General features: G+C 43.0%; 1 protein-coding gene across 1 annotated transcript in view; it reads left to right on the forward strand.

The window, feature by feature from the left end:
• Positions 1-11,154, forward strand: part of IMMP1L (inner mitochondrial membrane peptidase subunit 1) — an 84,132-nt gene extending 72,978 nt beyond the window's left edge. The window contains exons 5-6 of the mRNA XM_068261126.1: positions 9,526-9,636; positions 10,991-11,154. Of these exons, the coding sequence (XP_068117227.1) occupies positions 9,526-9,636; positions 10,991-11,059 (180 nt within the window). The 3' untranslated portion in view covers positions 11,060-11,154. The remainder of the gene's footprint in view (positions 1-9,525; positions 9,637-10,990) is intronic.
• The last annotated feature ends 683 nt before the right edge of the window (positions 11,155-11,837 follow it).

Consider the following 11,837-nt stretch of genomic DNA (forward strand, 5'->3'; position numbering starts at 1 on the left):
AGGGAAGCCAGGATAAGTTTGCGCCTGTTCTTTTGATCCTAAAAACGGGCTGAAAAGTGGTGTTGTGCAGTTCCAGAGTGCTTCAGCATGACTGCGGCCGTCAGTCTACGCACCTTCGGAAGTCCACGCGTTGTCGTGACTGCTTTTCTTGAACTGCGTCTGGACCACGGTAATTGCAATCTACATTCTGTTTGGGACCGGTTATCCTTGCTAGGGCGTAGATTTCAATTACCTATTGTGCTGCTCTCCTGTCACTGCAGCCCACATGTTCTGCTGTCAGTATGATTGGCTCACAGTGATCACAGGGTCAGGAGCCAATGAAATCAGCTCCTGACTGGCTCACGAAGCTCTGCTGTCATAGCGACAGCAGAAAGAGTGAGCTGCAGTGATAGGAGAGCTGCGCAAACGGCAAAAGAGATGGGTCCGTGTGGCAAAGCGTTGGTGAGCCCTGGTCACTAACTAACCCACCGCCCCGCCCAGAAATACTCAGACTGGTATATGCTGTAGCAGATGTGAGCAGCGATAAAGACAAAATAAATAGTCCTTTTAGTTAAGTTGGACCATTTGAAGCAGTATGGTAAAATTGGAAGCATATAAATATGAAAGGCACAGGCTTTTCAACACTTCAGTAAAGTGAGATCCTTTTTAGAAGTTAGCATCCTGTCCTAAAAATTAATTTGTGCTATGTAAATATTAGCCCCGGTGCCCAGCAGACACTCAGCTGGCATAATTAGATAGCATGCCCTATTTGAACCCAGGAGAAGTGGATGCTGCGCAGGAACTTTGCACATCGATTCTCCGTGCATTGAGACCGAACAATGGCCCAGAGTTCGGTCATGTGACTTTATAAACAACCTGCTGAGAACCCAATCAAATAAGTACAATTCATTACAAGCTTGTATATGTCATTTGCTACTGTCGCCTTTCATCATATTTCATTTTAATCAAGAAAGGTAACACCTGCGGTTAAGCCACAAAAGCTGCTTTTGTGAAATGAACACCCGCAGGCGTCAAGGCAATTACATTTGTTGCTCGCTCCAAAGTGGGAAGCACTTAAATAGACCTCAGTAGGGATAGATGAGAAGAAAAGATTTACTTATATTATCTCCAGGCCAGATTAAGTTCTGCTGTAAGCTTCCTGTCCCTCTCTATCTGCCACTCCTCCCTCCATCATTCTTAGGAATGGAATGGACTCTGGTGAGGTCATTCTCTAACCTTACTGTGGAGGTGTGCGACTCTCTTTGCTCTTTCACAATACATTTGGTTCTTGGGCTGCTTCATTGTATATTTTCAAAGTTCACAAACTGATTTCTGCTTTGAAACTTAATATTTCTTTTTAGGTGTATTAGTTTTATGTTACGAAGTACATTTAGAGTGGAACACGGGAAATAGAAAGAAATAAGAATAAGCACTCCAAAGCCACATACACCCACGGTAGCCTAAACTCTGGAGAGGCAGCTGGTTGGGACTGTCCTTGCCAAAAATCTAGCATGCGTACAGCTGACCCAATGCGTCACCGGAGCTCCGAATCTGCTTCTTCAAGCATATTGTTCTGCTACTTGCCCCTCTCGATGGAAGCTGCTCGGTTGTCCTTCTAGCTCCTCCATACTAGACACTCGGCCCCAAACTGTTGCCCAGGGGGCCTGTGACAAATCGCCCACCAATCCCGTTGTATTATGTTACAGTTGCTATACAGGTCTCATCCACTAGAAACTTCTGGAGGCAAATCCACCATGAGCACAAACATTTAAGATTGGTTGGTGTGTCCATACATGGTATGATCTCGATTATGTACCAATGGTAAAATGATCAATTTCGTGCTGGAAATCTATGGTAATGCTGCCACCACTCTTTGTATTTTAAAATGAATCAGAGACCTGTGAACTAGCTTCCTAAAAGGAAAAAAATAGTTAATTGCAACCTAACTATTCAAATCAACAGTTTATAAAAATACGGCAATGAGGAAGCGGGTCTAAACAAAGGACCCTGGCTGGACCATGTGTGCGCCTGGGTTTTACTCCTCCAGCTGGGAGCAGCTGTGACACACTAAAGTCCAGCCTTGTGTAATTTAAACAGGGGGCAGTTCTTGCCCCAGAGAGAAAAATATGGTAGAACGTGATTGTCCTGCGCATGTGAGTCCGATTAACAAAGTGACTGCGTTCAGTGAGGTGCCCAGAGTCTGCAGATATGAGGTGTGTGTGAGGGGTGTGGTTGTATTCTATTTGCAGTATATAGGGTTACTTTGGACCTTTTATTACTAAGCGGTCTTGGGTCATATCATTCTGGAAATCTCCCAGAACGTGTAAGAACGAGCCCTACGCAAAGGTAAACAACATAGGAGTCTTCTATCCTATTAAATGTGAAGAAAATGGGAAATTGGGATTTCCTGGGTCACAGTAGGTCAGAGCTGTTTGGGGTTGGCCATAGATTAGATCTGTCCCTCTCCGCTCTGGAGCAAGGCGTCAATGTTGGAGACTGTGTTCTAGGAAACCTTGGTTTACGATATCTGTCACAGTGGAGTCACCATCTATGGCCAATTACACAGCAGGGGTATTTGGACACAAGTTAATCGCATCCTTTGAAGTTGGTTCTGAAGGCTAGCTAATTACTTCTGCCATTTGGTGGCAGAGCAAGGAAAAGTTTGTGGTTCAGGTCTGGCTGCTGTAGACATTTAGGAGGCATTTGATATGACATACCAAAGGCGCCACAGGGCTGAGTCCCAGTCATTGTAGGTTTTCTGCAACAAGGTGCATACACGCACAAAGTTGTGATGAAGATGGCCTGAATAGATCTTTCCTCATCGCGTGGGATGACCTTTTCCCTCAATCAATATGCATATGTCTTGTAGAGAGGGGCAGAGGGAGGTTAAGCAGGACATTGCCCACTGCATCTTACACTGGGAACTATGATGTGACATCACCACCAATCTGAATCCAGGGGGCTGGACTTCCTGTTCAGGTGTGGAGCGCAGAAACCTGCGTTCCTGGACCGGGTCTGCTGACCCAGTGCATCCTTTGCACACTTGCACTTAGACTCTCCTGCATAGCCACCAGCCGGGTCTAGCAGGATCGAGCGCTCCTGGAGGATCCCACGGACGAATTGTTCCTGAGGCGTAAGTGGTAAGCCCTACATGCTTGCACTGTATTACTTGTGAACATTTTTTGGAAAGATACGTTTTTGCTCCTAATTGAGCGCAATCTATTTGGAACATTCTCTTACTCTTTATTAACAATATTTCCAATTGGTGCTTCTGGGTTAGGCACCAGACAACAGACGGTCATCTTAAATCATCTACAGAGGGATCGTCTCATGCTCTTAGGAGCTTGTCATTCTATACCCAGGTGGTATTACAGTGTGGGTGTTTTTGGATGCGTTGTGGTTTTGAGTGATGCAGGATCCTGCTATTTTTACATTGTATTGTATTTTACATATTGATATTACTGACTACTAATTAAATTACTAATTAAATTATGATGGTTTTTAATAATCCATTAGCACACCCTAGACCAGGCATGAGCAAACTCGGCCTTCCAGCTGTTACGGAAACTACAAGTCCCACAATTTATATGCCTTTGAGTCATGACTGTGGCTGTCAGACTCCTGCAATGCATTGTGGGACTTGTAGTTCCTTAAAGTGGACCCAAAATAAAAATACAAGATTTCAGAAATAAAATCTATTTTCTAAATTATAATAATAAATAGCAGCCTTTTTTCAGCTGCATGATGACAAATATAAAATATTTTACATTTATTGGAGAAAACCCTCCCTTCCTTTCAAATTGCCGGCATTTTTCCGGCAAACTGGTGGAGTAGATGGTGTTCGGCAATGGAGGAATTGCTAATGGCTGCCCCCAGTATAACCCTAGGTATGAAAAGAGGAGGGTGAAAAGCATGCACTGAAATGCTCATAGGTTTGAAGGAGTGTTTATTTATCTTTGTATGTGTCAGAGTGGTGCAACTAAATATTTTGAATTAAAAAAATGTTTGGTTTGGGTCCGCTTTAACAGCCAAGTTTTCCCATGCCTGCCCTAGACTATTATTTATTGCAAAAATATTTGTTGGTGTGGGGAATCTCCAAACTAGGGTAGCCGCTTATTATTATTATTATAGTACTCTGGCGCAATACTTATCTTAGTTATAGGTTTTAGAGTTGTGTTGGCACAGCACCCTTCTTGCAGTGCCAGATAGAGTACAAGGCCTTGGCAGGCACTTAATCTGTTCACACTGGAGCTCCAAATTCAAGTACTTTGGTCCTTCTATCTCCTCTAAATGGAACATATGGGGTGGGCAGTCAGGATTTGTTTAGAATCCTGGAATTTCACTTCAGTTTTGAAGGACTTTTTTTAAGGAACACCTTGAAGTGGGTGGAATATGGAAACTATTGTCTTTCATTTTCTTGGATATGATTCCTTTTCTGTCGAATTGTTCTTTTGGCATTAGTATTTTAAAGGGGCATACACATATCCTAATTTGGCCAATCTTACCACCTCCATGTAGTATGAGAGTTTACCTACAAAATGTGTTCATAGTATTAAGAATCTGTTAGTCCTCATACTACATGAAGGCGGTAAAATTGGCCAAACAGATTTTGAATACTATGACACATTTTCTACATAAGCTTTTATACTACATGGAAGTGGTAAAATTCAGCAATCAAAAGATGTGTGTATGAACCCTGGGGGCCATACATCTTTCAGTCTTTCACCAGATCGAACATCATATAGATACCTATCTGATTGAATTAGATCAGAGAGGGATCTATTGCCTACCCACACACTGCAGACAGATTTTAGCATGGACTCTATTGTAAATCGTTCTAGCACCGCTAACTGCTGGGTTGTCTCCACAATATGCCCGCGGTGGGTGTTGAAGGCTTACCTGTGAAGTCAGCACAAAACCTTGCCTCTTCCAGTGCCGAGTGCCTTTTTGAAATGTCACTGAGCGCCTGTACCATGACATCAGTATATGCACTGGTACTACGGGCAATAATGGTGGCAATTCAAAAATATGCACCAGAAGAGGTGAAGGTTGGAGCTGGTATGACAGGTGATTATGCAACACTCATCACGGCTCATGGGGGTCAAATACACTTGGGGGGGAGGAGGATCAGTCAGTAGTCGGGAAATCAAACACAGTTACAACTGCCTACAGTACTTGATTGAACCTATTCAACCAAGATTTTTCAGCATGCCTGATCGAGCCTCTCGACCAGTTTCGGATGAAAAACAATCGATCGCGTGGCCAAGTTGTAGCATCGGCATCTGCCAGGTTCAGTCGTGATCAAATTAACTGGATATCGATGCTAAAAATCAAGTAATGTATGGGCACCCTAAGTCATTCACAGACTTGCAGCATGAATGTTGCCAGTAGTGCCTCAAAAGGTGTTGGAAGCAAAGCCACCAGCATGACATCCAGGCAAGTAGAATTTTTTTTTTTTTTTTTGTGAAAAAAGTAGTGGGACTTCCTATATTCCTCTTTGCTTAGGCTTTCTGGGAGAAGTGTTGTATCTTGTTGGACAACCAGTAATATGCAGCGTTGTTTATCCCCTTTCTCTTAGCAGACATCCCACATAGTATTACTGGATTGCAGGTCACACTCATTAATTTAGCAGAGGTAGAGAGGCTTTCCATGGACGTCTTGAAGGACATGATGGCAGTGTGTTGAGGATCCCGTGTGCACATAGTGAACTGTGATCTTAATTAGAACTTTGACAAGCCCACTCCGATAAAATGATGAGATTATGTGTAATTGGTGTCACAGTCAATTACCATTTAGCTAATCAGGAGCCCACTAACAGGTCTGGCCTGGGTTGTGGCCTCAGGATGTTGATGAGTGTCTGCCCCCGCCATGCTGCTACCGTGACACAAGAGCACAATTTCACTCCACATCCTAATGACCTCTCTGAAGTCTATTAAAATAATGACCTAACCATCCTGCATCTCCAGCTTGCTACCCTATACCTCTTCCTTCCACTGAAAGCTTCCAGTAAATATTAAAACCCTCAATCTATCCTTTGCACCATTATAAAATGTGTTGAAGGTTCTCCACAGACAGTTGTACTGCTTTAATGCAGGATGTCTCTATAGAAATTACAGAAACACTCCCACAAGAACGGCTCCAGCAGCAGCTCCACCCACCGACAGTCTTGTACTACCATCGTAGACCAATTGTTACAGCATATCTGACATAAACGTGGCTAATAGGAACTGGAAGTTTGATGCCAAACTACACAATAAATCATTTTAGTGAAAACTCCATATCTAAATGATCAGTTTCAGAGATGTGGGCTTCCAAAGTAGAAGTTAAAGTTGTGTTCTTGCAGATTGGCCACTGAAGTTACAAATAAAGGACACCTGAGGTGAGATGGGTATGGAGGCTGACATATTTATTTTTAAACAATGAAAATTATCTGGCTATCCTGCTGATCCTTTGCCTCTAATACTTTGAGCCACAGGCCCTGAACAAGCCTGCAGATTTCAGATGTTTGACTGGATGTGCCACATGCTTGTTTCAGGGTTGTGATTCAGACACTACCGATGCATGAATGATCAGCAGGGCTGCCAGGCAACTGTTATTGTTTAAAAGGAAGGAAGTATGGCAGCCTCCATATACCTCCTTCTGGTCCTTCTTAGCTATGTTTCTATGTGTAATATACTGTATATACGAGCTCTTTATGTATACTTCCACCTATACTTGAGTTGTGCGTTTTGTTTGCTGTGCTCTGTACTGCACCATCACTGACCCGGTATGTGCCAAAAATAATTCTGGGTACACCCCCATGTTGTACTTGGAGAAATAAACTGATTCTGAATCTCTCACTTAAGGCATTCTTTGAAGGGAAATGTGACTTTTGTGTTGATATAAGCAGTAGTGATGGCAAGAACTGATCACTGGCGAACAGTCCCTGTGTAGTGACCTCAGGCTACTTCCAGGTCAGTAGTGCGCAGACGCTAGTCCAGCAACACGCTTCCTTCATCGTGCGCATGTGGCAGAGGGGGCGTTCTGCGTAACAGCGCTCCTGGCCGTGGCCTTGCAATCAAGGACGTGCATTGCTGGGCCAGTGCCTGCGCACTACTGACAGTCCTCGCCGACCCAGAAGTAGCATGAGGTTACTATGCAAGGGCTGTTCGCCCGTAAACAGTTCTTGCCATCACTAATAAACTGGTGCTGTACAGAACATTTTGTATTGTTACAAAAAATGCTCCATTTCATTTATCCAGCTGGGAATTTCCAGAATTAGCATTTCAATTTTCAAATTGCACTTTGCAACCAAAGCAGTACTGTTTGGCAGACACACTGTCCAGTAGAGCGAACACAAGGAATCCAACTCAGGAGACTTGTGCGCAGCTGGCACCACCATGGATCATAATAGGAATTACGGCTATAGCGGCGCACAGGGAGCAACTTCAGCACCGTCAGAAGACTTATAAAACACTAATTCGTCGTCCAGATTTGATCTATGTGTTAGGATGGACGATCTAGGTCGATCTGTTGCTGGCAGCATATCGATGGCTCATAGAGTTGCATTGGATCTAATGGTGCAATAATGCATTTACATTGACTTTCAATTTGGTGTGTGTGTGTTACACCTCAGATAAGATTTCTGTCAGGTTAGACTTAACAGGCATCTGACAAATTTATCTGATGGTCAAATCTGCTGCAAATCTATAAGTGTATGGCCACCTTTAACCGCATCCAGCGCAAGCCTGAATCATTAGCGGCCCATTGAATGACTATTGGGTAGAAAGCTGCAGGAGCTTCAGAGAGCAGGAGCCATGGTTACTGACTATCAGCACCTGCAGTGATTGACTGGCAGCTTTGTCTTTTGTTTCTATCTGGTTATCTACATCTGTTCCAGTCTTAAATACAGTACATACATTTTCTTGCTGTACTCAGTTGGAGTTTTGGACCCGCTTTCTGTCAGGGCAGGAAGTGAAGCTAGAAAAATCAAAGTGTGTTTGAATTCCTTGCCAATTTATTTTTTTCTGGGAGTTGGTCTTCAAGATTCACGTGTTAGCCTGTCAAAGGAGTACTGTAGGGGGGGGAGGGGGAAAGAGTTGAACTTACCTGGGGCTTTTAACGGTCCCCAATAGACGTCCTGTGCATGCGCAGCCGGCCGTCAATGCTCTTGTTCCCGCTGATTCACTTCTGGAATTTGCGACTTTAAAGTCTGAAAACCACTGCGCCTGCGCGCACATGTCCTAGCTCCCACTGACGTCATTGGTAGTGTACTGCACAGGTGCAGACAATACTGAGCCTGTGCAGTACATTCCCGGTGATGTCAGTGGGAGCGAAGGTGTGGCCACGCAGGCGCAGTGGTTTTGCTATTTTTTTTTTTTATTTTTTTTTGTAAGTCGCAAATTCCAGAAGTGAACCGGAGGCGAGGACCAGAGCATTGATGGCTGGCTGCGAGGGCAGAGGACGTCTGTTGGGGACCGTTAGAGGTAGTCAGATGTGTGATTAATGGCTAGTGCACACTAAAAATCACTTGATTTTCTATTTATTCTTAGTGATTTTTGGAGCGTTTTGTGTAGTGATTTTATCATTTTTCTACAGTTCGACCTGGAAGAGATTGGCTTTTGTAAAAAAAAAACCCTAGGAAAATTGCTCTGTTCTAGCGTTTCAGGGCCCACTCACACATGAGCGGGAATTGCGCGATTCCCGCTCATCGCAAACCACTATTGGTTTTTAAAAACCGCTAGCCCATGTAATCCTATGGCCGTGTTCTCACTGCCGCGATTGCGGGTGTTTTACGGTTAGCGTTAACCGCAACCGCGTTACATGCAGCATTTTGGCGGCGATCCTGGAGCGATCGCGATTAGCATGTATAGAACTGCTAATCGCGATCGCTCCCAAAACGCTACTTAGTCCAGTGATTTTTTTTTTCTCACGTTTAACGCGGAAAAATCACTCCCACAAAACGCTAGTGGTAATAGCTAGCGGTTTGCAATTTTAAGTGTGAAAATGGGCCTTAGAGCGATTTTTCCTCTTTCCTATACTTAACATTGAGGTGTAATCGCTCTGATGTGATCAATCCCATACAAACACATTAGCCAGTCGCTTTTCAAAGAACTCAGAAGCGCTCTTGGTGTGCACCGGCCCTTATGCTGGGCATAGACTGTGAGAATGCGCCGGAATCGAGCCAGCGCGTCACCGCTCGTCCGCGTGGTTCGATTCCCACTCGTCCCCGCGGGCACTTCCTAATTAGCACTTCGTTTTCTGCATTGTCCGCCCGCTGGGATCGAGCGCGGTATCGATCCGCCGCGGTGATCGGACACGTCGGATATTATCAATTGAGCCATCAGCGGCATAGGAACTAGACACTACTGCAGCCAAATAGATCAGCAGGATGCCAGGTTACTGGTATTGTTTAAAAGGAAATATGGCAGCTTCCATAGGTCATACACCTTTGGAACCTTTTAACTTGCTTATATTATCCAGCAAATGAGTATAATTTAGCTGAAGGTTGTGGAGATGGGGAATTGTATTTTTCTCATGACTAAACCTTTCTTGGTGTTTCCACAGGTTCCAAAAGGCCATGTCTGGCTAGAGGGGGACAATCTAAAAAACTCCACAGATTCTAGAATTTATGGACCAGTTCCCTACGCGTTGATACGAGGGCGAGTTTGCTTTCGGGTAAGTTAAATTGGTTAACAAAATTAAACTAAATATAAAGGTACAACAAGTTTAGTTTCATTAAAGTGTATTTGAAGTGTTGTATTTAAGTTAATACTAATTTAAAGGAAATCTTAATCCTGAAAAAGCCCCCTGGCGGCCTGGAGGGGGAATAGTAATTCACGCCTCCGGGACATGTGCAGGAGCAGGGTTGGCCGTTTACAGGATTTGCCCTGCGCCCAAATCTCCTTGCGACCATTTCATAGATACACACCTGAGACGCTTCTCATCTCGGGTACAATTTAAGCCTGCGCTGTCCTTCCGGAAAACTGTTTTCTGCCAAGAAGCTGAAGAGTGGGGAAATTGTGGCTCAGCAGAAAGGGAATTTTTTTTTGTTTATTTTTTTTGTATTTGACACATTTATTATGCTCTATGTATACTAGACCTTTCCTTGACACTTTTTGGTAAGTTTACAGGCAAAAATGTCATGAAAATTAATTGAACCACTTATTGCGCAGAAATCCAGCAGAAATTATACACCTGGGAGGTGGTGTAAAGCTCAAAATTAATTTTGTCAAACATTAAACAATATAATCTAACATTGTGCTATCTACAGTTTAGTCATTGTTCAACTCTGGTTTGAACGTTGAATTAAACAATATAATATAACAAACAAAATAAAGAGACTGGGAGCATACTTGTCTGTGCATAAAACCATGCATTTCTGCATTTTTCCGCTGCTTTCACATTTTTATATTTGCGTTTTTAACGTGCATTAGTGTTTAATAATCTGCTTTTCTAATAATAAAAAAATACAGTATCAGATCTACTTTTTACAAAAAAGCATTGTATGGGATTTGTTTACAGTATGCGCGCACAGGAGAGTTAAAGGGGAGACTGATAGCTTAGGCAATTGCCCCTCCCCCCTTGCATTAATGCAGGTATGTCAAACCGGTTTTACGAGGGCTGAGATCCTCACACATTTTTGATACAGCTCAAATGAATTTATGGGTCTGAATCAGGAAAGGTGTGTCCATCAGGTAGAACACATTGCTTTCTTTCTCAGTCCATCTTAAATTCTGGAATGGATCTGGCCCTCCAGGCCTGGAGTTTGACACATGTGCATTAATGGAACTGCCAGACCTGGCTGTATACTCAGTTGTGATGCAGTAGAATCTTGTTATAGTAAACCTCTGCTATTGTACACTCAGTCCCCAGGTCCTGACCATGCGCATGTACAAATATACAATTTGACATATCCTAATGTAAATAACTTGACCAGGTTCCTCGAGTTTACTGTAAAGGGATTTTACTGTATGTTTGGCACTTTTTGGAATTCACCTTTAATTTTCTATGCCTGCTTTTTGTATTTCAGATTTGGCCTCTTAGCACTTTCGGAGCCCTGCAGGAGAGCCCAAATGGACGAGTAGTAAGAGATAATTGACCATAGTGGTTTTAGTTAATGTTTTTATTATCTTCTAAAGAAGACTTTGTAATTTATACCTGTAGAATCATTTCTAATAAATTGAATTTTTTTAACCATGGTGTCCAATTCATTTTTTTTTCTGTGTATACTAGTAATAGCTTAAACAAGGGTTAAATGCCAGGGGAGCTAAAAAGATCCTTTTTCCTTAATTATTACAATGCCTTAAGTTAGAAACAAGGGCCCAGACTGCAAATCAGCATCCCTCATCCGTTGCCTTTGCATGGAAGAGGGCAGGCTGTTGCCATCTCACATGCAGAACCCTGTAGAGTAAGCATTGCCAAGATCACCACTTTCCTTTCTTCCTGCAGTGTCCCCTTTTCCTTGGGTTTGTCCTGTTTTCCCTTCTGCCATGCCCTATTGAAGACTGTGTGGCCTGGATAGGGAGACCTCTCTCGACTGCCAAATGTATAAAGGTGGAGAACAAAACCTTTTGTTTTACATCACAACTATTTATAAGTAGGCCTCCCATATATCCTCTTAACCTTCATTTGATGTGCTTTGCCAATTGTATCAAATTCAATGGGTGACCACAGCTAACAACATCTGACGCACAAAATACATATTCAAATGCAAATAAAGTGTTATTAGTGTAAACTCAAGTACTCAAGATCTAAGAATCATGCCACCTACAGTATAGTGGCCAGATTCATCAACGTTCAAACCAGTTGAACAATAACTAAACTGCAAATAGTACAATATTTACAGTAGGAAGAAACTGTAAATCATAAGGTTTTTC

The sequence above is a fragment of the Hyperolius riggenbachi genome, chromosome 11 (assembly GCF_040937935.1).
Source record: "Hyperolius riggenbachi isolate aHypRig1 chromosome 11, aHypRig1.pri, whole genome shotgun sequence".
Classification (NCBI taxonomy): Eukaryota; Metazoa; Chordata; class Amphibia; order Anura; family Hyperoliidae; genus Hyperolius; species Hyperolius riggenbachi.